At 36.0% G+C, this 26935-nt stretch overlaps 1 protein-coding gene across 4 annotated transcripts in view; it reads left to right on the top strand.

The window, feature by feature from the left end:
- LOC143245213 (uncharacterized) overlaps positions 1 to 26935 on the top strand; it is a 72472-nt gene that overhangs the window by 20954 nt on the left and 24583 nt on the right. For all 4 annotated transcript variants that reach the window (XM_076491307.1, XM_076491308.1, XM_076491306.1 and 1 more), the window contains exons 2-7: positions 12358 to 12502; positions 16840 to 16907; positions 21209 to 21289; positions 21889 to 22059; positions 24121 to 24230; positions 24723 to 24840. In XM_076491307.1, the coding sequence (XP_076347422.1) occupies positions 12358 to 12502; positions 16840 to 16907; positions 21209 to 21289; positions 21889 to 22059; positions 24121 to 24230; positions 24723 to 24840 (693 nt within the window). The remainder of the gene's footprint in view (positions 1 to 12357; positions 12503 to 16839; positions 16908 to 21208; positions 21290 to 21888; positions 22060 to 24120; positions 24231 to 24722; positions 24841 to 26935) is intronic.

Raw genomic sequence — 26935 nt, 5'->3', positions numbered from 1 at the left:
CTGACATGGCCAAGCGCGTAAGGCGTGCGACTCGTAATCCAAGGGTCGCGGGTTCGCGCCCACGTCGCGCTAAACATGCTCGCCCTCCCAGCCGTGGGGGCGTATAATGTTACGGTCAATCCCACTATTTCTTGGTAAAAGAGTAGCCCAAGAGTTGGCGGTGGGTGGTGATGACTAGCTGCCTTCCCTCTAGTCTTACACTGCTAAATTAGGGACGGCTAGCACAGATAGCCCTTGAGTAGCTTTGTGCAAAATTCCAAAAACCAAAACAAACCAAACCAGCTTTGTGCGCAATTCCAAAAAACAAAACAAACTTGTTTGATCTTGTCTCAATTTTTTCCATGAGCAGCTGAGAATTAGTGTGGTTATCTTGTTTGTTCTTGTCTCAATTGTTTTCATGAGCAGCTGAGAATTAGTGTGGTTATCTTGTTTGTTCTTGTCTCAATTGTTTCCATGAGCAGCTGAGAATTAGTGTGGTTATCTTGTTTGATCTTGTCTCAATTTTTTCCATGAGCAGCTGAGAATTAGTGTGGTTATCTTGTTTGATCTTGTCTCAATTTTTTCCATGAGCAGCTGAGAATTAGTGTGGTTATCTTGTTTGATCTTGTCTCAATTTTTTCCATGAGCAGCTGAGAATTAGTGTGGTTATCTTGTTTGATCTTGTCTCAATTTTTTCCATGAGCAGCTGAGAATTAGTGTGGTATTTTATTTCATCTTGTTTCCATTTATCCACTGTTCAAGACATAGAATACTGCTTAAATCTTTGTTTATATGAAGCAAATTTAACAACCCAACCATCTCACAATCATCAGAAACTAGTTTTTTTGGCCTTCCATCAAGGGTCCTACCCTCCCATTCCAACATTTTGTTTACCTGTAATGTAATTAAAGAAATCTTTACTGTTATGTAATGTAATTAAAGAAATCTTTACTGTTAATTTTTTTACATTTTCAACCTACCTCTCGTCATACATCCTTTCTGATGTCTCAATTTTTTTTCACCAACTTTCTTAATAGTATGTAATATTTTAAAATATTTAAATATTTTTATAATATTTTAAAATATCCTGTCAATTTAAATTTCTTATATTTATTGTCTTTTCTTTAGTTTTATCTCTTGAATACTTTGTAAGGCAACCTGGTTTTTTGTACTTGCAGCTACCTTTTGCTTTCTACAAGTAATATGTTTACCTTGACTAATTAAACATTTATCTTTAAATATTTTTCTACATCTGATCAGTGTTACTAAATAAGTCAACAGTATCCCTACAAAATTGGCTTCTTTGAAATTTTAACCAAAAATATTATTCCTTATCTCCATATGCAACATCAAACATCAAACCTAACAGAGCAATGATGTTCCCCTTTTTCACCTCATGATTATTTTTATATTTGAAGTTAACAATAAATCTCAAATAGCATTGTTTCTAATAGATTATTTGACTAATTGGTGAAGAACGCCATCCTGAACAGTTTCCATAAACCTTTATCCCTCATGGTTGGACTCTATCTATACGTCTAAAATTAAACTCACCCATAATTATGACTTTATTAACACCTGAAATCTTAATTTCATTGTAAAGTTTATTACTAAAATTAATTTCTTTAATATCATTTCGTGGCCTGTGACAAAATTCCCACTAAAAGCCATTTTCCTCTATACCCACTAACAGAAAGACAAATGGATTCAATCTTCTTGTCTCCAATGGCACAATATTATATTTGCGGACTCATACTGCTAAAAACTGGGTTTCGATGTCTGGGGTGGGCAGAACATAGATAGCCCATTGTGTATCTTCGTGCTTGACTCTAAAACAAATTAATTTCCTTAGTGTTATTTTTATATTTTCAATGTTAACACAGTTTACATTTAAAGCCACACCTTCCCTACTCTTTAATAATCAATCGCGTGTGTTTGTATGTATGCGTTTTTCTTGTAGCCACATCGGACTATCTGCTGAACCCACCGAGGAGAATCGAATCCCTGATTTTAGCGTTGTAAATCCGTAGATTTACCGCTGTACTAACGGGGAGGGGGCATAATCAATTGCAAGTATATCGTCTGTAACTCTGTATTGCACAAAAATGTCTGTGACCAGAGTCATCTATGTTTAACTATGTTTCGGTTATTTGCATTATATAAAAATCCTCTATTCCTACTAATGCTCTAAGGTCATTTATTTTATTTCTTATACTTCCAGTATTACAATATTTACAGTTAAGCCTATCTTCAGAACTACTTTGCGCTCATTTGTTTTCATTCTTTCTGTGATTAGCTTTTTCTGTCTAGTCCTAGTTTAAAACTTCCCTTACAGCTAAGTAAATAACCTTAGCAAACAAACCAGCCACTACTAACCTAAGCCTAGCATTTAGTCCTATTGACCTACTTGTAACTTTATCCCCACACTCAGTTCTGGGCAGTATCCTTGACAAAATTAAGTTATGACCTGTTTTTTAAACCCTTTATTAACAGTTTGTACTTATTAATTAACTCCTCTAGCCTACCTTACTCTGCATCATTAGTTTGCACTCCAAAAACTGCAGCTATGGTATCCCCCATTTTACTCTGTCTTCTGCTCTGTCAGTTATATCCTCCACTTATGCCCTGGGATAGCATAAGCTATTTTCTTCGTATTTAATCTAGACTATCCTATACCTGGTCACCTGTAACTATAACCTCTTTGTCACCCACATTCTTCTCTAACCCTTTTGTTTTTCTTCTTTGCAATAGTTCTTCATCTGCGGAAACCAAAGGTTGAGAGTTGTTGTTGAACAGAATAGGCTCATTACAATTAACTTCACTACTTTTAGCCCTAATATAAGCCCCCCGCTAGTACAGCGGTAAGTCTACGGATTTGCAACGCTAAATCAGGGGTTCGATTCCCCTTGGTGGGCTCATCAGATAGCCCGATGTGGCTTTACTATAAGAAAAACACACACCTATTACCTGTACTTATTTAGAATGACCTCTAACCTATAAACTCTACATACAAATTGCACATCTTTATTACAAGCTTTCCTAAAATTACATCCAAGTCCCAAGCCCCCAATAAAATCCATTCGTTAAAACCATTATTCTTAAGAAACAGTGAACACTTAATTCTTATACGTCTTACAGCCTAAAAATAAATACCAGAAGCTTATTTTTAATACTGTTAAGCCTAACGTTTATGAACTAATAACATTATTTTTTATCACTATTTTGTTTTCACACTAAAATTTATCTTTAATTATAAAGAACTAGGAAACAGAACTTAATAACTGATTAGAACTAACAATATACATAGCGTTAATAACAGGGCCGGATTAAGGGCAACTAATGCCTTAAGCACAGCCCAACGACGGTGCCCCCCCTCTCAGCTCCTCCATTGCTTAACTGACAAGACATTAAGACTTAATAAGTGCTGAAAGTGAAATAAAAGTTTGAAAATTTATAACCCTTCTTCAGTTTTCTTCCAGGTCAGACCCCAGGCCAAACCTTACAACTGTATTAAATACAAACGTTTTTACTATATTTATTTAACATATTGGGCATGGATAGAAATCAAAAAATGACTGAGACCATTTTTTAGAAATGATGAGGGAAATCACTTATGTGATTAATGATAATTAAAAATAATTATTTTTATTGTATATTTGTTTTCACTCTGAGTTAACAATTCTCACTTTGTTGTTAACACTTTCTCACTTTGAACTTGAAACTCTGTAAGCAAATTATTTACTTATACCTTAATATTTATTTAAGTTTTAAAAGTTTTCTTTTAATTTTTTTAGTTGCAAAGCCTTTCATCAAGCCCTCAAAACAAATCTCTTTCTATACTTAGCAGAGGCAAGGCATCCAGCCTGTCTTGTTGCATAGTTGTTCTGTTGGAATTTTTAATATGCTTAAGTTAAGAAAATGAAAGCTCAGCTGTACAATTTGTAACCATTAATGTTAAAAATATACGCAATGCAATGTCTATGTTTGGAAACGCACACTCAATTTTGTCTTCTGAAATTATTTTATAAAGTTCATAATGACTGAATCTGGTTTCTACAGTATTTGTTGCACTGAATTTATGGCACACATATGAGTGAAACTGTTGAAGCTCGGCAAAGAGATTAGTGTCCAAGTCTTCTGGGTAAGCATCAGTTAACTTTTGGGAATACTGAGAGTACCTTTCAGTTTCAACAGATGAAGTGACATCATTTATTACATCACTTAGGAAATAAAATCTGTTTGTTATTTGTTTGTACACCTCTCATCTTCTTATCATCTGGGTTTCTAGTTTGTCAACAATTGTGAAGAAGGTGATGATACGAAATTTATCTCTGGCATTCAGATCTACTTCTTGTGCATCTCCGTCATTGAGTACCTTCTTTCTGACACGTTTGCGAGTTTGAGCTGCATTGTAATCAACATCTGGTAGTAGTTCCTTTGCATCTGCTTCATATATTTAAAAGTCATCCCTTAAAGTGTGTAGTTGGTCAGCTAATGACCGGTACAGATCTGCACATGTTTTTTAATTTCACATCCTCATTTTGCAGAACTTAACTTGCTTTATGAATGTTTTACAAAATCTCATCCCACATGATCAACATTAAAACAACTTCTAGCTCTTGCATATTATTTGTAATATTGTCTGTTCCTCTTCTAGTGTCTCCCTTTTGTGACTGGTCTTCAACTATACATTCAAAAGCTTCCCAAATCTCAAAGAAAGACTTCAAAATTGCTATTGTTGTCATAGCATGTGCCTCCCATCTGGTATCAGAGAGGGATTTTAACACACTTTCATTCCCAAGACAAGCTTTAAGAATTTTCTACCAGCTGGTTGAGGCTGAAAAAAAAATTTATAGAGCAAATGTATTGTAGAGAAAAAAATTAACTGCCATTTGACAGCAGTGAATACCACTTCGGCCTACCAGATTTAGTGAATAGGCTGTACAGGACACATATATGGCAAACTTGTTTTCTTCTAAAATATTTTGCTACATCCCGTTATTACGCCTGGACATGTTAGCAGCACTGTCGTAACACTGACCCCTACATTTTGAAAATATTAAGTTTGCAAACTTAAGGTAAGTACTGCTATATCTATTTTGCCATTTTCTCACCAATATGGCTTTTCAGTTCCAGAAAGGTTAAAAAGCATTCAATAGGCTGCCCATCTTTTAAGTATCGAAGTACAACACTTAACTAATCTATATGTGATAGATCTGGCGTCGAGTCAACCGACAAGCTAAAATAACCAGAAGAATTTACTTTATCAACAACGAACTCATGGACCTTCTGAGCCATTGGTTCAATGAGTTTTTCACAGGTCGTTTTGGACAAGCAAGAAGGATTTCTTTTTCCAGAATTTCCATATTTATAAATATGCCCTGCTAAAAATGGATCAAACTGACTTATGAGCTCAAGCAGCCCTAAAATATTCCGATTCTGCAGTGAACCAAATTTTTCATCTGTTCAGTGAAAAGCCAGGCTACGTTCAGCTAACGTATGAATAACAGCTATTACATGCTCCAAGACATGTTCCCAGTAATTGCACTCTTCTTTTATTTGTTTTTTCAGCTCTTGTCGCAAGCCTAAACCTTGCCTATGAGTTAAGTATGTTAACATAGAGTCTCAGTGAGTAGTGCTGCTTTCATGATGATCAAGTACAATAGTATTTCACCAGTCACTGAACACTTCTCTTTCAACAAACGCGAGGGAACTTTAGGAGCAAAAAGTTTACAAACACAGCAGTAAACTGACCCTGTTGATGGTGAATACATAACCACTCTCTCTTGTATTGCTCACCATTGGCTTTTACTCCAAAGAAAAGTTTTAGCGAACAGTATCTCATTGGTTTGTCGCTACTGAGAGTCCGGCAAGATTTACCAAATGGCCCATTATGGTGTAGACACTTAGTGTGTCATCAAGCAATCCAATAAGTCACATCGTCAGAAGAGAAACTGAGCCACAACCCTGGATCTTTTGCTTTACTTTCTCCGTCTTTTGTAGACTGAAGTATTTTACCATAGTCCAGTAGAATTTCATTTTCAGCGATTATTTCAACTTCAGACTGTCTTGCAGAGCAACTTGCATCAACATTAACACTAGAGATATGAAGAGAATTTACAAGGAAAGTGAGATTAGTTGTGAGACTTGTGCCAGTTGAGCCAACCTGTGACACCTCAACGTCATCGTGATGTTCTGACCTTAACGTGGACAAAGTGGTACTTGTAGGTGTGGAGCTTGGTTCGACTTCAATCTTGTCAAAGTCAGATGCAGTACAAGTGACTTCCGATGGCAAAGATGGGTTTTGATTTGGAAGATCATGTTGTGTAAATTGGGTGAAAAAATTAGTTAGCTTTCCAGTCTTGGCCACTAAATCCAAAGTCTTTTGTTGTTTCTTTTTTGGCCAGTTTTCTCTTTCGTGCACCACTTAATTCAATACGTTTCATCTTAAAGTCTGAAAAATACAGAAACAAAAATAAGAAGAAACACAAAAGAATATGGATCATATATAATTATAATGATTAGAAAAACACTGACATTCATAAAGAAAAACATTGGTAAGACAGTCTACATTTAGACAAAGATTGTTAGTTATCCTAGGATCCAGGTCCATCAGCATATAAACATGAATTCATAAATACCTTTATTGATTTGCTGCATTCTGATTGGTTGAAAACCACTCGAGACCAGCCTTGAACGATTCGAGACTGGTTTCAATCCACTTTAGGAGAATTAGTTTTCAGTCATTGCAAAGGTTTCATTAAGTTTGTTGTTATGGTAGCTGTATGCAAGAAATAATGCCAATGATAATATGCAAATCCATTATGAGCCAAAAAGTATTCCAAAACAATTTGTGATCAACAACACTTACTATATACATACACTTACTATATACAGCAACACTCACTATATACATGGTGATCATTCTGTACTGGTACACATACATTGCATATAATCAATTGTAAATTGTACTGCACATTGAACTACTAAATACTGGGTTAGGCCTAGGCTAGATTACCTTAATCCTAATCATATATCTGAAGAATGAGTTGTAACCTTAACTTTGAGCTCTGTTTTGACCTGGAGCCTTTAGATGAGCCAACAAACCATACATCAACAAAATAGACATATATCTGAAACTTTATCTGCATGCTTGGATGCGAAGGCAAATTCAAAACGACGGCCTTAAATTGGGAATAGTCCACTTCATTATTCCAAGCTATAATAGCGTTTCCAGTGTACTTATACTAAACTAGTTTCAGTATTTAAGCCTAACGTTATTGTCACTTAGTACTCAGATAACAACACTAACGTTAGGCCTAATGCTAATACATTGCAACTGAGGCCACTAACGTTAAGCCTAGTACTCAGTACTAACCTTGCTTACATTAACTTGTTCAATTCATGCACTTTTTCAGACAATCCTAAGTTGATTTTGTTGATTTGTCGATTCTTCACAGTATCTTTGTATAACCATGGTACCACAGTACTGTACTAATACCAGTAGTATAGTGTATGCATAACAACGTTAAGAATCATGTTGTCGTAAATGTCGAAGTCTTACGCAATTTGACCTGAAAGGTCGAATTGTCGTCTTTAGACTGCTCCGATCAACCGTTTTCTCAGAGTTTCATAAATGTAATAGAACACATACTGATCTGAATTTATAGTCACAAAATAGTTGAATTACACCTAAAAGTTTGTCGTCGTTGTCTCTGTGTTTCTGTCTAGGTTTGTTCGTTCATCTCATAACGAATATCACAAGAGGGCCTGGCCGGGTCAAGGCATTATGACGTAAGGGTAGGATCAAGGAAGCAGTAAGGAGAATATAACTGTGATCTCCATTTTTGAGTCTAAAAATTGCATATCTGATAAACTTTTGTTGGCTATTTATGAATGGGAATAAATCTCAGCTTCAGATCTGTTTATATTATTACACAATCACAAGGGAATATGAGCTTGTCTGTCCCTTATTTGTTTTTAATGAGCGCAATGTCTTTCCTTTGGTAGTTATTTGTAAGTATAACATGAACATTCGTGTAATATTTCATGAATATGTTTTTTTTTATGAAAATTTCTGTAGAACTTAAGATCTGTATTACCAGAAATTGACTTTTTTTCTCCACTTAGTTTAGTGTTAATCTGAAACGGCCGGCATGGCCAAGCGTGTTAAGGCGTGCGACTCGTAATCTGAGGGTCGCAAGTTCTCATCCACCTCGCGCCAAACATGCTCGCCCTTTCAGCCGTGGGGGCATTATACATGTGACGGTCAATCCCACTATTCGTTGGTAAAAGAGTAGTCCAAGAGTTGGCAGTGGGTGGTGATGACTAGCTGCCTTTCCTCTAGTCTTACACTGCTAAATTAGGGACGGCTTGCACAGATAGCCCTCGAGTAGCTATGTGCGAAATTCAAAACAAACAAACAAACAAAACAATCTGAAACTTTCAATGAACGTGCAAAAATGATATTTCACTACCTGATATTTAATTCAATAGCGTGTGTGGCCCCTCACGTGCTGCAATAATGTCGGCTAGGTGGCGTGGCATACTCTCAATTAATGTTACGAGTCTTTGATTTGGAATTCTGTTCCACTCTTCAGTCAGTGCTTGGCGTAACTGCTGTAGGGTTTAGGGGGATCGTTCCTTTTCCTGACTGCACGACCAAGTTCACCCCAGAGATGCCCTATTGGGTTGGCATCTGGGCTTACAGGTGGTTGCTTTAGGACCAACACACAACATTGTTGCAAGAAATCTTGCATATTGTGAGTATTATGAGCCGGTGCATTGTCCTGTTGCAGCCGGAAATTGTCCTGAAAAATACCCTGGGCAAATGGTAGTAAGTGGCGATCCAGGATATCCTGTTACACTGCACCAGTGACGTTTTGATCCAGAATGAGCAACTGGCTGACAGATGCAGAACAGAATGCACGCCAGACGTGCACTGAACCTCCTCTTCCTGCAACGCTGGGTTGAACACTTTCCTCATTCATCTGTTCTCCAGGAAGCCTTCGCACTCATATCCGTTCATCAGTGGGGTAGAACAGAAATCTGGATTCGTCAGCAAAAATTACATGATTCCAGTGTATGATCGTTAGATTATGGTATCGCTGACCCAACTGCAGCCTGTTGTTGCGATGTCTAGCTGTCTGTTTAGGTTTCTTGACCATACATCTTGCTCTGTATCCAGCTTGCACCAACCGTCTGGCGTGAAATTCGGAGCAGTTGATAGGACATCGTACACTTTCTAAAAGCAATGGCAAGGATCCGGTGATCATCTCGTGCTGTAGTGGCACGTGGACGGCCCGAAGGTCTGCTAGGATTCACACTTCCGGTTGCAGCTCTTCTTCTGAGAACTTTGTTGATGGTCTGCCTGGATACACCAAGTCGTCTTGCAGTATCACCTTGTTTCAACCCAGCGTCGTCGTAGGCAATCATTTGATTTCTCAAACCTACGTTAGCAGGACCTAGCACAATTCTAAAATATTTACAGAGTTCAAAACGCGTCGCCAACAGGTAAGGTACAAAAGTAACACCAAAATTCCTGGCTTTTATACCTCATACCAGACACTGCGTTTGGGACAAGTCTCAGAACACTCCCATGTGCAAGGGATCAAACCAACTCAAAATGAACTCAGGTGATGCAGAGAAATAAAACTTGAAAATTTAAGGACAACACACAAAGTGAATTTAGTTTTAAAATGATATAAATGACCAAAAATCACATTTTTCGAACATGTAACAACCTTTTTGAACAAGAGTGTGCATGTCCAAATACTCTTATAGGAAACATGTAATCTATGAACGGTGGCATTGCTACAGTGACATCCCTTTCTAAATTTTTTCTTGGTGTGATAACTTTCAAAACATGTACTCACACACAAAGGAGGTCTTTTTTACAGCAAGCTGTTTGAAGCCAAAAAAATATTACGGCTGAGAAAAGCTTCAGTGAGAAAAACACTTATAAAAAATTACAAAACACACATGAATAATGCAATACTAACACAAATAAAACTAAAACAAACGAGACAATAACCCAAATATAACATACAAAAACAGAAGCCGGTAAAACATAAAACTAACCACGTCTCTGTACACATCTGTCACCATTTCGTTTGACTTATGTTTCTGTAGCATTATTCTCTTATTTTTTTGTAGACGTGACTGAATAAAGCAGTAAAAGGTAAAACAAAACAGGTTCACTGTTTATAATTTCTTATAAATAGCCACGACAAAAGGAATGATTGGGGAAAATATTTCATCTTCAAGTTCAGACATCATAACATACGATCATCTTTTACCTGAAGTTTTATCAACATTTTATACCGCTTTTTACAGTAATCTTTCGCAAATCAATGACTTCTTACTTCAGATACATAGTTAAGTAGCTTCTCGAAACTTTAGTCACTCACCGAGCCAAAGAAAACGTGTTTTTTGACAATGCAGAGTAAAGTTGAACACGGCAGATAAATTGTTGTTTTGAATTAAGCACAAAGCTACGCAAGGGGCTATCTGTGCTCTGCCCACCACGGGTATCGAAACCCGGTTTTTAGCACTGTAACTCCACAGACATACCGCTGAGCCACTGGGGGGAAGGGCGGGCAAATAAAGACAATCACAAAAAAATCGACTAAGTCTGAGTGAGACAGTGAAAGAGATAAGGACATGACAGAGAAATAACTGTGGTGCCTTCCTTTCATTGGTGCCCTAAGCACGTGCTTATTTTGCTTAATGGTTAATCCAGGGCTGGTTAATAACAAAATTTAATTTAGCTTGATTTATAAGCTATCCATAAGTTACAACAGTATAAGCTGAATATAAAACACCAAGAGACAAGAAACTAGTTTCTAGATTGTATTTATTTAATCAAACGATGTATCTATTTTGTTTTATGATTTACCAGTAAGTTGAAATACACCTAAGCCAAAAGTACCGTTACACGTGATAAGCCTATTTTAATAGTTAATTTTACACCACTAAACTCTTAAGTTAAAACAATTACTCTCTTACTTTTATTGACCGATATTACTATATCTAGTTATTTGACCCAAAGTATAATATAAATATTAAATAACCTTAAGATATCTGATATGTGTAACAGTTTAATGTTTAAACGCCCTCCCTTTTCAGTCGCGCCCTCATATCTCAGAAGATTGTTTCTTACTTGATTCCGAGATGAATCCATGCTTCGAAGCCATCCTTCGCTTTGTGTGGGCCTGGGATGGCCTAGCGCGTTAAGGCGTGCGCTTCGTAATCTGAGGGTCGCGGGTTCGCGCCCGAGTCGCGCCAAACATGCTCGCCCTCCCAGCCGTGGGAGTGGTATAATGTGTGGTCAATCCCACTATTCGTTGGTAAAATAGTAGCCCAAGAGTTGGCGGTGGGTGGTGATGATTAGCTGCCTTCCCTCTAGGTTTACACTGCTAAATTAGGGACGGCTACCACAGATAGCCCTCGAGTAGCTTTGTGCGAAATTCCAAAACAACCAACAATCGCTTTGTGTATTTGTAGAGCTAAATAACTCTCTTCGTTGTATACAGTTTCAGAACTCAGAAAAGTTAGGATTGTACGATCGAATATACAGAGACACAAAGTTGGAGCGACACATTTAAATATTTTACATTTAAATTATTTTCGATTTTGTTTTTGATATTGTAATCCTTTTGAGGATATTTGGTTTTGTTTGCTCGCAAAGCTACTCGACGGCTACCTGCGCTAGCTGTCCCTAATTTAGCAGTCTAAGACTGGAGGGAAGGCAGCTAGTCATCACCACTCACCGGCAATTCTTGGGCTAATCTTTTATCAACGAACAGCGGGATTGACCGTCACATTATAGCGCCCCCACGGCTAAAATGGCGATCATGTTTGGTGTGAGGGGGATTTGAACCCGGGACTCTAGGATTATAAGTCGAGGGCCTTAACCACCTGGCCATGCGGGGCTAAGTTGTTTTCTGTTATACTAAAAATTTTCGGTAACGTACGCGTAAACTACAGTATCATCAGTATTGGTAAATATTAGGTTTAGCACAGTTCACTGATTAGCGTGCTCGTGCTGTGAATCTGCGGGTTCAAGGCCATTTGTCTCAAAAGCATTCTCTGTACTTTGGTGACATGGGTGCACTATACACGTGACAGTAACATATCATTGTGTTTTCACAGAAGAATAGATTAAAAGTTGGCGGTAGATTTTTTTCACCTTGACTATAAATTCAAAATGGCTGTGCCTAGATAGCCTTATTGAGTAGATCTTGAAACAAATCCTGAAACATATAAATACATTGTAGTTGAAACGTGTGAAAGAATATAAATATTAGATGACGTATAGATTTAAAAAACAAACAAACTTCACTTGCTCTCTGTCACAACTGTGTTTGATCACTTCAGGAACAAATTGTCAGTTTCCGACCCACTGGACTGGTAGCTGGTTCCAGAAAGGGTTCAGAGATCCAGTCTATATCAAGAACGGTTCATTATCCAGTAGGGGCGTCTGTCGGAAAGTGGAGGGTGAAAAATTCCTCATAGAAAGCAAGTAGGTTGCTATTTCTGAGTAGAATAGTTCTCGCATTCGTTTAATAACTCTGTGGACTATTAAAATGATATCGAATATAGAATATACATAGTAATAATAAAGTCATTTTATGAACTTTGAAGAGTGTATAAGACCAATTGTGTGACGTACTGACGAAATATTTTGCAATATTTCTAATGCGTAAAATAATAAGTATTTCATTTCCTTCTGGAAATTACGCTAGAGGGCGTTACTCTGGAAACTGTTGAACGGTGCCACTATCATTTTAACCCCTGTTCATTGTAAAGGTATTGTTTTCACTTCTGCATGTTTTCATCCGATTTTAATCACATTTAGTTTGAAGGTTGATTGTCCACCAGGGTTCGTCTGATCAACTGTTGTTGAATGTATCTAAATATTTAATGTCACTCTGAAAATCAACTAATTTCATTGTAAAGGTAGCAAACTGGGGTTTTGAAAAACGGTTAAAACTCAAGAAAGATTCAGATAGAAGCAGAATCCTGTCACCTAGACCTGTAGTTTTGAAGATGGAATATTAGTTCATGTACATTTCAGGTTGTTTACCACAAACATCAAAAACACTTCGAGTTTCTTATTATTTGTCAGTGACTTTTATACTCTGTTATTGCATTCGTGGGTCAGTTGTCACAATTCTCATCATGCCCAGCCACAACGACTCTGTGACCTCAACTGTTTATGTGGGTTTATGAAAATCCAGAACTGTGCCTACTGCCAAGTAATCATTCCTTAACTGAAAGGTACCAGTGAGATAGAAGCTCGAGCGATAACTAGGGAGATCTTGTGTTTTGTTATTGGATCTAATAATCTAAACTGCTGTAGGCAATTTTAAACAGTTTCTGTAGTTGTGCTGCTAGGGACATCTAGTGCTAAACTACTCCTAACACTTATTAAACCACAGTTGACAGCAGTGCTGGTAGTTATCACACTACAACTGATAGTAGTAAACTTCAGGTGGTAGTTATCACACTACAACTGATAGTAGTAAACTTCAGGTGGTAGTTATCACACTACAACTGATAGTAGTAAACTTCAGGTGGTAGTTATCACACTACAACTGATAGTAGTAAACTTCAGGTGGTAGTTATCACACTACAACTGTTAGTAGTAAACTTCAGGTGGTAGTTATCACACTACAACTGATAGTAATAAACATCAGGTGGTAGTTATCACACTACAACTGTTAGTAGTAAACTACAGGTGGTAGTTAAAACACTACAACTGATAGTAGTAAACTACAGGTGGTAGTTATCACACTACAACTTATAGTAGTAAACTTCAGGTGGTAGTTATCACACTACAACTGATAGTAGTAAACTACAAGTGGTAGTTAAAACACTACAACTGATAGTAGTAAACTTCAGGTGGTAGTTATCACACTACAACTTATAGTAGTAAACTTCAAGTGGTAGTTAAAACACTACAACTGATAGTAGTAAACTACAAGTGGTAGTTAAAACACTACAACTTATAGTAGTAAACTACAAGTGGTAGTTAAAACACTACAACTGATAGTAGTAAACTACAAGTGGTAGTTAAAACACTACAACTGATAGTAGTAAACTTCAGGTGGTAGTTATCACACTACAACTGATAGTAGTAAACTACAAGTGGTAGTTAAAACACTACAACTGATAGTAGTAAACTTCAGGTGGTAGTTATCACACTACAACTGATAGTAGTAAACTACAAGTGGTAGTTAAAACACTACAACTGATAGTAGTAAACTTCAGGTAGTAGTTATCACACTACAACTGATAGTAGTAAACTTCAGGTGGTAGTTAAAACACTACAACTGATAGTAGTAAACTACAGGTGGTAGTTATCACACTACAACTTATAGTAGTAAACTTCAGGTGGTAGTTATCACACTACAACTGATAGTAGTAAACTTCAGGTGGTAGTTATCACACTACAACTGATAGTAGTAAACTACAGGTGGTAGTTATCACACTACAACTTATAGTAGTAAACTTCAGGTGGTAGTTATCACACTACAACTGATAGTAGTAAACTACAAGTGGTAGTTAAAACACTACAACTGATAGTAGTAAACTTCAGGTGGTAGTTATCACACTACAACTTATAGTAGTAAACTTCAAGTGGTAGTTAAAACACTACAACTGATAGTAGTAAACTACAAGTGGTAGTTAAAACACTACAACTTATAGTAGTAAACTACAAGTGGTAGTTAAAACACTACAACTGATAGTAGTAAACTACAAGTGGTAGTTAAAACACTACAACTGATAGTAGTAAACTTCAGGTGGTAGTTATCACACTACAACTGATAGTAGTAAACTACAAGTGGTAGTTAAAACACTACAACTGATAGTAGTAAACTTCAGGTGGTATTTATCACACTACAACTGATAGTAGTAAACTACAAGTGGTAGTTAAAACACTACAACTGATAGTAGTAAACTTCAGGTAGTAGTTATCACACTACAACTGATAGTAGTAAACTTCAGGTGGTAGTTAAAACACTACAACTGATAGTAGTAAACTACAGGTGGTAGTTATCACACTACAACTTATAGTAGTAAACTTCAGGTGGTAGTTATCACACTACAACTGATAGTAGTAAACTTCAGGTGGTAGTTATCACACTACAACTGATAGTAGTAAACTACAAGTGGTAGTTAAAACACTACAACTGATAGTAGTAAACTACAGGTGGTAGTTAAAACACTACAACTGATAGTAGTAAACTTCAAGTGGTAGTTAAAACACTACAACTGATAGTAGTAAACTACAAGTGGTAGTTAAAACACTACAACTTATAGTAGTAAACTACAAGTGGTAGTTAAAACACTACAACTGATAGTAGTAAACTACAAGTGGTAGTTAAAACACTACAACTGATAGTAGTAAACTTCAGGTGGTAGTTATCACACTACAACTGATAGTAGTAAACTACAAGTGGTAGTTAAAACACTACAACTGATAGTAGTAAACTTCAGGTGGTAGTTATCACACTACAACTGATAGTAGTAAACTACAAGTGGTAGTTAAAACACTACAACTGATAGTAGTAAACTTCAGGTGGTAGTTATCACACTACAACTGATAGTAGTAAACTTCAGGTGGTAGTTAAAACACTACAACTGATAGTAGTAAACTACAGGTGGTAGTTATCACACTACAACTTATAGTAGTAAACTTCAGGTGGTAGTTATCACACTACAACTGATAGTAGTAAACTTCAGGTGGTAGTTATCACACTACAACTGATAGTAGTAAACTACAAGTGGTAGTTAAAACACTACAACTGATAGTAGTAAACTACAGGTGGTAGTTAAAACACTACAACTGATAGTAGTAAACTACAAGTGGTAGTTAAAACACTACAACTGATAGTAGTAAACTACAGGTGGTAGTTATCACACTACAACTGATAGTAGTAAACTACAGGTGGTAGTTAAAACACTACAACTGATAGTAGTAAACTTCAGGTGGTAGTTATCACACTACAACTGATAGTAGTAAACTACAAGTGGTAGTTAAAACACTACAACTGATAGTAGTAAACTTCAGGTGGTAGTTATCACACTACAACTTATAGTAGTAAACTTCAGGTGGTAGTTATCACACTACAACTGATAGTAGTAAACTTCAGGTGGTAGTTATCACACTACAACTGATAGTAGTAAACTACAAGTGGTAGTTAAAACACTACAACTGATAGTAGTAAACTACAGGTGGTAGTTAAAACACTACAACTGATAGTAGTAAACTACAAGTGGTAGTTAAAACACTACAACTGATAGTAGTAAACTACAGGTGGTAGTTATCACACTACAACTGATAGTAGTAAACTACAGGTGGTAGTTAAAACACTACAACTGATAGTAGTAAACTACAGGTGGTAGTTATCACACTAAAACTGATAGTAGTAAACTACAGGTGGTAAGTAAAACTACAACCGATAGTAGTAAACTACAGGTGGTAGTTATCACACTACAACTGATAGTTACAAATCCACATAGGTGCTAGAGCTAAACCACAGTCAAAAGCTATTCAACAACAACTGATAGTCACTAAATGACACTACTGTCAGTTATAAACCACATTACTAATAATAACACTGAACACAACACTCTACCGACAGCAGTAAACTACACTGATGATTGGCGACAGAATAAATGATATTTTATAGTTTCTTCTTAAACTAAAATTTTATTTTCTATTTTTAGTAACATATTCGTATAAAATATGGGTCTAGTTTCTAGAAAACCACGAGTAGTGTTTGCTATTAAATTTTATCAGGTACTTCCTTGTATATAATAGGAAGGAAATATTTGTTGTTCCTTTTTCAGATCTGAGTCCTGCTTCCGGTGTATTGTTATTCACGAAAGACACAAAAATGTGTTGCAGTTTAAGGAAAGTAAGTACAAGATGATTTTATGTGTTGCAGTTTAAGGAAAGTAAGTACAAGATAATTTTATGTGCTGCAGTTTAAGGAAAGTAAGTACAAGATAATTTTATGTGCTGCAGTTTAAGGAAAGTAAGTACAAGATAATTTTATGTGCTGCAGTTTAAGGAAAGTAAGTACAAGATGATTTTATGTGCTGCAGTTTAAGGAAAGTAAGTACAAGATAATTTTATGTGCTGCAGTTTAAGGAAAGTAAGTACAAGATAATTTTATGTGCTGCAGTTTAAGGAAAGTAAATACATGGTGATTTTATGTGCTACAGTTTAAGGAAAGTAAATACAAGATGATTTCTTGATTTTATGTACTACAGTTTCAGGAAAGTGAGTACATTATGAATTTTTAACTTTATTCACATGTTATGGGTAACATTACAGTTGTTAGGTTTTCTGTTTGGTGTTATTCAAAACTGAGGTAAGATCACGTGTGAGGAGCCTGCATGTTCTGGGTGGAGGTTAAAGCACCGGGCCGGTTGTCGAAGTTCACAACCAAGATTTCTAATTACTGCATGTTGATTTGCGACCTTTAAAACATTATAGAAAGTGGTTAGGTTCGATAAGTACAAGTTTCTTATCAGTATTTCCTTGTTTGTTTCATTGTTTAACATACTGTTCTTTCGAAAGTGACTCAGTATTTCCTTGTTTGTTTCACTGTTTAACATACTGTTCTTTCGAAAGTGACTCAATATTTCCTTGTTTGTTTCACTGTTTAACATACTGTTCTTCCGAAAGTGACTCAGTATTTCCTTGTTTGTTTCATTGTTTAACATACTGTTCTTCCGAAAGTGACTCAGTATTTCCTTGTTTGTTTCATTGTTTAACATACAGTTCCTCCGAAAGTGACTCAATATTTCCTTGTTTGTTTCATTGTTTAACATACCGTTCTTTTGAAAATGACTCAATATTTCCTTGTTTGTTTCACTGTTTAACATACTGTTCTTCCGAAAGTGACTCAGTATTTCCTTGTTTGTTTCATTGTTTAACATACTGTTCTTCCGAAAGTGACTCAGTATTTCCTTGTTTGTTTCACTGTTTAACATACTGTTTATCCGAAAGTGACTCAGTATTTCCTTGTTTGTTTCATTGTTTAACATACTATTCTTCCGAAAGTGACTCAGTATTTCCTTGTTTGTTTCACTGTTTAACATACTGTTCTTCCGAAAGTGACTCAGTATTTCCTTGTTTGTTTCATTGTTTAACATACTGTTCCTCCGAAAGTGACTCAATAGTTCCTTGTTTGTTTCATTGTTTAACACACAGTTCCTCCGAAAGTGACTCAATATTTCCTTGTTTGTTTCATTGTTTAACATACTGTTCTTTCGAAAGTGACTCAATATTTCCTTGTTTGTTTTATTGTTTAACATACTGTTCTTCCGAAAATGACTCAGTATTTCCTTGTTTGTTTCATTGCTTAACATACTGTTCCTCCGAAAGTGACTCAATAGTTCCTTGTTTGTTTCATTGTTTAACACACAGTTCCTCCGAAAGTGACTCAATATTTCCTTGTTTGTTTCATTGTTTAACATACTGTTCTTTCGAAAGTGACTCAATATTTCCTTGTTTGTTTTATTGTTTAACATACTGTTCTTCCGAAAATGACTCAGTATTTCCTTGTTTGTTTCATTGTTTAACATACTGTTCCTCCGAAAGTGACTCAATAGTTCCTTGTTTGTTTCATTGTTTAACACACAGTTCCTCCGAAAGTGACTCAATATTTCCTTGTTTGTTTCATTGTTTAACATACTGTTCCTCCGAAAGTGACTCAATATTTCCTTGTTTGTTTCATTGTTTAACATACTGTTCTTTCGAAAGTAACTCAGTACTTCCTTTTTTGTTTCATCGTTTAACATACTATTCTTCCGAAAGTGATTCAATATTTCTTTGTTTGTTTCATTGTTTAACATACTATTCTTTTGAAAGTAACTGAGTATTTCCTTTTTAGTTTCATTGTTTAACATACTATTCTTCCGAAAGTGACTCAATATTTCTTTGTTTGTTTCATTGTTTAACATACTATTCTTTTGAAAGTAACTGAGTATTTCCTTTTTTGTTTTATTGTTTAACATACTGTTCTTCCGAAAATGACTCAGTATTTCCTTGTTTGTTTCATTTTTTAACATACTGTTCCTCCGAAAGTGACTCAATAGTTCCTTGTTTGTTTCATTGTTTAACACACAGTTCCTCCGAAAGTGACTCAATATTTCCTCGTTTGTTTCATTGTTTAACATACTGTTCTTTCGAAAGTGACTCAGTATTTCCTTGTTTGTTTTATTGTTTAACATACTATTCTTTTGAAAGTAACTGAGTATTTCCTTTTTAGTTTCATTGTTTAACATACTATTCTTCCGAAAGTGACTCAATATTTCTTTGTTTGTTTCATTGTTTAACATACTATTCTTTTGAAAGTAACTGAGTATTTCCTTTTTTGTTTTATTGTTTAACATACTGTTCTTCCGAAAATGACTCAGTATTTCCTTGTTTGTTTCATTGTTTAACATACTGTTCCTCCGAAAGTGACTCAATAGTTCCTTGTTTGTTTCATTGTTTAACACACAGTTCCTCCGAAAGTGACTCAATATTTCCTTGTTTGTTTCATTGTTTAACATACTGTTCTTTCGAAAGTGACTCAATATTTCCTTGTTTGTTTTATTGTTTAACATACTGTTCTTCCGAAAATGACTCAGTATTTCCTTGTTTGTTTCATTGTTTAACATACTGTTCCTCCGAAAGTGACTCAATAGTTCCTTGTTTGTTTCATTGTTTAACACACAGTTCCTCCGAAAGTGACTCAATATTTCCTTGTTTGTTTCATTGTTTAACATACTGTTCTTTTGAAAGTAACTCAGTACTTCCTTTTTTGTTTCATCGTTTAACATACTATTCTTCCGAAAGTGATTCAATATTTCTTTGTTTGTTTCATTGTTTAACATACTATTCTTCCGAAAGTGACTCAATATTTCTTTGTTTGTTTCATTGTTTAACATACTATTCTTTTGAAAGTAACTGAGTATTTCCTTTTTTGTTTCATTGTTTAACATACAGTTCCTCCGAAAGTGACTCAATATTTCCTCGTTTGTTTCATTGTTTAACATACTGTTCTTTCTAAAGTGACTCAATATTTCCTTGTTTGTTTTATTGTTTAACATACTATTCTTTTGAAAGTAACTGAGTATTTCCTTTTTAGTTTCATTGTTTAACATACTATTCTTCCGAAAGTGACTCAATATTTCTTTGTTTGTTTCATTGTTTAACATACTATTCTTTTGAAAGTAACTGAGTATTTCCTTTTTTGTTTTATTGTTTAACATACTGTTCTTCCGAAAATGACTCAGTATTTCCTTGTTTGTTTCATTGTTTAACATACTGTTCCTCCGAAAGTGACTCAATAGTTCCTTGTTTGTTTCATTGTTTAACACACAGTTCCTCCGAAAGTGACTCAATATTTCCTTGTTTGTTTCATTGTTTAACATACTGTTCTTTCGAAAGTGACTCAATATTTCCTTGTTTGTTTTATTGTTTAACACACTGTTCTTCCGAAAATGACTCAGTATTTCCTTGTTTGTTTCATTGTTTAACATACTGTTCCTCCGAAAGTGACTCAATAGTTCCTTGTTTGTTTCATTGTTTAACACACAGTTCCTCCGAAAGTGACTCAATATTTCCTTGTTTGTTTCATTGTTTAACATACTGTTCTTTTGAAAGTAACTCAGTACTTCCTTTTTTGTTTCATCGTTTAACATACTATTCTTCCGAAAGTGATTCAATATTTCTTTGTTTGTTTCATTGTTTAACATACTATTCTTTTGGAAGTAACTGAGTATTTCCTTTTTAGTTTCATTGTTTAACATACTATTCTTCCGAAAGTGACTCAATATTTCTTTGTTTGTTTCATTGTTTAACATACTATTCTTTTGAAAGTAACTGAGTATTTCCTTTTTTGTTTCATTGTTTAACATACAGTTCTTCCGAAAGTGACTCAATATTTCCTTGTTTGTTTCATTGTTTAACATACCGTTCTTTTGAAAATGACTCAATATTTCTTTGTTTGTTTCATTGTTTAACATACTATTCTTTTGAAAGTAGCTGAGTATTTCCTTTTTAGTTTCATTGTTTAACATACTATTCTTCCGAAAGTGACTCAATATTTCCTTTTTTGTTTCGTTGTTTAACATACTATTCTTCCGAAAGTGACTCAATATTTCCTTGTTTGTTTCATTGTTTAACATTCCAATATTTACTCAGTATTTCCTTTTTTAGCATACTGTTCTTCCAACAGTGATTTAGAACAGAAATGCCGTGAAATCAGCGGAGATGCTCCATTATACTCCATGTTCAGACGTGAGTAATGCAGTAAGCTAATATCTTCTTTTCTGTTGTTCAAATGTATATATAAACATTTGCTTAATAAACAAGGTCTAAAATGTCTGAACGTTCCAATTTTTATTGGTGATTCATTAACAGTTGCACATCTTTATATATTTTTAAACACTATAAGTTTATTAAGTAACCAATGAATCAGTCATGAAAGTAACTTAAAAATACTTTCACAGTCCACTAATAATAAACACCGTTTCGCTAACGTTTCGCCATTGAGGTTTCGTCAGAGCTAGTACTACAATAATTGTACTAGTTCTTGTGCTACAGCCCTGGTGAATCCGCAATGGCGAAACATTGGCTGAAGTAAAAGGATTATTATTATTTTCAGAGTAATGCTACTTCTTTCCCACGTTTCAAATCTCCCAGAATGCTTTACGAATTCCGTAGCATCTGGTATTTATTGTTATTGTTGTTGTTTTTTCAACGGTTTTCAAATTCCTTATGTTTGCTTTGTTAATTTGCTCTTAATTAAGAATGAAATAATGATGAAACGCTGAGAACTTTGTTTGCTACTTATCACTCACACACTTACGAAACGATACATTTTTTTTTCTCTTCAGTTAACACCACGCCAACAGCTTGTCCTTTCAAAGATTCCTTCACTTTCAGCTACAGTCGAGGTTATGGAGAGTGCAGTAACCCGATTTCGACAGTTGATTCTTGCAGTAACCAATCCCAGCTTTTCTTTAAATTCCAAGCATGCGCAGACGTGCGGAATTCCGAAAGTAGAGGTAAGATCTTTTGTAACTGTAACCGATTCTCACTTCTTGAACCTGAATTGAAGAGAGAAAAATGAATCTGCTTTCACATTAGTACGACTGTTGGATGTTCACAGCTTTTTATATTTATTTTAAATATATCACGACTCTAACTTAACTGTCTCCTCTCTGTTGTAGATGTTTTATATTTCTCTCTGCCATTGATGTTACAATTATGAGTACTTATATTAATACTGTAACTTCTTGTAACTCACTATGAATCCAGTCTAATTTACTCTTTTGGTTACCCTTTTATGTTCTAATATAGCGATGATATCAAAATTCATAATGCCAATCGACGTCTATTTTCCGCAGCACCATGACAGGTAGTCTGAGGGTGTTTTATTCGCGTCCCGTTTGCCGCACTTTGAGACCGTGGATGCGTTATAAGAGCAACAGTCAACTTCCACTATTTGATTAAAGTAGTTCAAAATTAAACATGCTAAATAATGTTTACCAGCTGTCTTTCAGCTCAAACATCAGGGACCACTATTCGATTAGAGTAGCCCCATAGTCGGTGCTGAATGCTGGTTACCAGCTGCCTTCCCTCTAGTGTACCATCTCAAACAATACGGACAACTGTTCGATCAGAGTAGCCTAGTAGTCGGTGCTGGATGCTGGTTACTAACTGCCTTCCCTCTAGTCTACCAGCTCCAACATCAGGGACCACGATTCGATTAGAGTAGCCCCATAGTCGGTGCTGAATGCTGGTTACCAGCTGCCTTCCCTCTAGTCTACCATCTCAAACACTAGGAACAACTGTTCGATCAGAGTAGCCCAGTAGTCGGTGCTGGATGCTGGTTACCAGCTGCCTTCCCTCTACTCTACCATCTCAAACACTAGGGACAACTGTTCAATCAGAGTAGCCCTATAGTCTGTGCTGGAAGTTGGTTACCAGCTGTCTTCCCTCTAGTCTACCAGCTCCAACATCAAGGACCACGATTCGATTAGAGTAGCCCCATAGTCGGTGCTGAGTGCTGGTTACCAGCTGCCTTCCCTCTAGTCTACCATCTCAAACACTAGGAACAACTGTTCGATCAGATTCAAAGTAGAGTAAGGAGTAACCTTAATGGGTATAACCCTAATGACCTTTGACTTCAAGAGGAGTTTGGAATGTTGTGATGAAGCTGTTTTAACTAAAATATCCCCAAACCGTAACTACCATCTCAAACACTAGGAACAACCGTTCGATCAGAGTAGCCCAGTAGTCGGTGCTGGATGCTGGTTACCAGCTGCCTTCCCTCTCGTCTATCATCTCAAACACTAGGGACAACTGTTCGATCAGAGTAGCCCAGTAGTCGGTGCTGGATGCTGGTTACCAGCTGCCTTCCCTTTAGTCTACCATCTCAAACACTAGGGACAACTGTTCAATCAGAGTAGCCCTATAGTCTGTGCTGGATGCTGGTTACCAGCTGTCTTCCCTCTAGTCTACCATCTCAAACACTAGGGACAACTGTTCAATCAGAGTAGCCCTATAGTCTGTGCTGGATGTTGGTTACCAGCTGCCTTCCCTCTAGTCTACCATCTCAAACACTAGGGACAACTGTTCAATCAGAGTAGCCCTATAGTCTGTGCTGGATGTTGGTTACCAGCTGCCTTCCCTCTCGTCTACCATCTCAAACACTTGGGACAACTGTTCGATTAGTGTAGCCCAGTAGTCAGTGCTGAATCCTGGTTACTAGCTGTCTTCCCTCTAGTCTACCAGCTCAAACATCAGGGACCACTGTTCGAAGAGAAATCCAATATTGGTGCAGGGTGCTTGTTTCTAACTGCCTTCCCATCGAGAGAGGATAGCGCTGATATCTCTTGTGGTAGTTCTGCGCGAATTTCTGAAACAAAGTTAATACATTAGCCGCAGGGAAAAAAGAAACGTAACAACCAAGAGTTAGATTTTATCACTAGTTTACAAACAATTTAACGAAACATCTTAAAAAACTAAATCTCTTCGCTAGAGCAATATTGTAATGTAACTATAGATACTCGTCTTATTGTTCTCAGCGTCAAGTTGAGTTTTTGTTACTTTTTGCTTTCCAGAAGAGAAACTGACATGTTATGGTACTTGGAAAGAAGGTTCTACATGGTACTTAGTCGCTAAATTGGAACATAAAGGTACTATAACAGAAGAGGACAAATTTCGTTGTTTCGTAAGTCCTACAAATCCTTTAAATTGTTTACCATAGAGATAATTATATGTGTACGTACATCGGAGATTTATACAGTATACTTTTAGACTTTTATTGATCGAATTCTTTGAAAGTTGACAAGACATAATTCGACTTTTCCATTCAGACAAAATCTGTAATTATTAGCGAATTTTATAAGTCCGCCATTTTTTTTAAACGTAAGTGATGAGCCGATAAAAAGAATCTTCTTTAAGAGATACTCAAATAAAATAAACTATTATCTACTAGGTGTCAGCACTTTGTTAAAGATCAGCCCGTATCAAGGTATTTTGACATGCCGTTTTGAACGTTTTTACACAAATAATATGTTTTGTGGTGTGGTCGTTAGTGAGTATTAATACACTAAGTTTTCACGAGTGATTTCGTTAAAAAAAAACTAGTGCACATATTTTTGCTTCTTCCTAGACTATTTGAAAAAGTGTTTAATATCTGAAATATTCCCTACACCTATAGGTGTACGACAAGCTTAAAAATGAATCTGGCTACCAGGTTGCCCAATCAGGAGATGCAACATGTGATGGACTATTTTCTGCCACGGAAGGATCTCGAACTATGACACTAATCAGAAGTGGTGAGTAGTTTTTGTTCGTTTATTGCTAAGTGCAAATCAACCCAATGAGTTAACTACGTCACGTCCCTGAGCCACTGGAGGGCCTTAATGTTATTTTACGGCCTGAGGGTAAAACAAAATATTTTCGACTTATTTAATTGCGATAGTAAAAGATCTATCCCAGCCCTTTAATACAAATATTCATCAACATTCGCCCTTAATCTGCTTCCCTTTAGTATTTATCTAATTATGTATTCAGCAATGTTCACCTATATGTATATGATGTTATGTATTCAACAACCTTCACCCATAATCTGCGCTCCCTTTGAAATTTCTTACGTTATAAATTTGGCCCGGCATGGCCAGGTGGGTTAAGGCGTTCGACTCGTAATTCAAGGGTCGCAGGTTCGAATCCCCGTCGCACCAACATGCTCGCTTTTTCAGCCGTGGGGGCGTTATAATGTGACGGTCAATCCCACTATTCGTTGGTAAAAGAGTAGCCCAAAAGTTGGCAGTGGGTGGTGATGACTAGCTGCCTTCCCTCTAGTCTTACACTGCTAAATTAGGGACGGCTAGCGCAGATAGCCCTCGAATAGCTTTGCGAGAAATTCAAAACAAACAAACATTATGTATTAACTCGTGTTGGAATCATATTCAGCCACGTTCGACATCAGTAACTGCCTTAGGACCGTTTAAGTGCCATCTGTAGTCATGCAAAATTGATGTGCACGGGTTTCTTTCTGTATTCACGTTTTCTTTGTTATGGATGGCACAGAAAGCTATATCTTAAATACAAAAAATATATAATAATGAAATTTCAAATTACATAAAATCATTTAAAACTGTGGTTAAGTAACAAAAGTATCCCACAAAAATGTTTGGGTTGTGTTGCATACATTACATTGATGTTTGTAATTTATTGAGTAATAACTTACCTCAGACTGTTTTAAAACACAGAAAAACATGTGTTTTATAAGGTTGCATTGATTGAGAAAAATCCTCTGTAAAATGAGCTGTTTATACTAGGTCAGTTTTTATTAACGAAAGACAATAGCTGAACAATCTGTGTGTGTGTTTCGTATAGCAAAACAGTATATGCTATATACAGAACATATATATAGCATCTCAAACTATCTGCTCAGCCCACCGAGGAGAATCGAACCGCTGATTTTAGCGTTGTAAATCCGGAGACATACCGCTGTACTAGCAGGGAGCTGAACAATGTGACTTTTTTTCTAGAATAAATTTTTAATAACAGTGTGTGTGTGTGTGTTTTCTTATTGCAAAGCCACATCGGGCGATCAGCTGAGCCCACCAAGGGGAATCGAACCCTTGATTTTAGGGTTGTAAATCCGTAGATATACTGCTGTACTAGTGGGGGTGCTTTTCATAGCGGAAAATATGCTCCAGAAAATTTAGTTTTTAAGGTACTTTTTCTATAAAGAAACTTGACAGCTGAACATACTAAGAGTTTTCTGAGACAGTTTTTTTTCTCATAACGGAAGATATATTTGAGCGATTTGAGAGTTTATTGTAGTGGTAAGGTCTTCGTAACGGAAGGTAATAGCTCTGTAAATTGTGGGTTATTTTTAGTTATTTTCTGTACCCTTCTTGCATGCATGTGTCACTGTTTCTACCTTATTGTTATCGCTGATTTTGTTTAAATTAAAGATGATTAACCAGACTTAAAACGTACCAGAAATATTTCTTCTAAGTTTAAAACAGGAACAGCTGCCAATTTCTTTAATAATTAAAATTACTTTTAATTATTAACGTGAAGCTGGCGGCAGACGGATATCACTCACTGTCATTGTAATTAACCATGACAACGAACGCCCGTTGGTTTTGCGCCTGATCCTCCCTCCCCTCTTATGGGAGATTAATCCCCAAACCCCAGTCTGGAGTGCCATCCTCCAAACCCTCATTCGTTGAATTTTTTTGTTATTTGTCGGCGCATCAGATGGATATGTTTTGGTTTGCTTTTTTTATATTAAGCTTCTCTGTTCATAATTTAAAGTTCAGAATAATTTAAAAATACGAAACTATCTCATAAGCTTCTCTGTTCATAATTTAAAGTTTAGAACAATTTAAAAATACGAAACTATCTCATTCTAAT

Source organism: Tachypleus tridentatus, chromosome 2 (genome assembly GCF_004210375.1).
Source record: "Tachypleus tridentatus isolate NWPU-2018 chromosome 2, ASM421037v1, whole genome shotgun sequence".
NCBI classification, from domain to species: Eukaryota; Metazoa; Arthropoda; class Merostomata; order Xiphosura; family Limulidae; genus Tachypleus; species Tachypleus tridentatus.
This window is presented reverse-complemented; position numbering and strand designations above follow the sequence as displayed.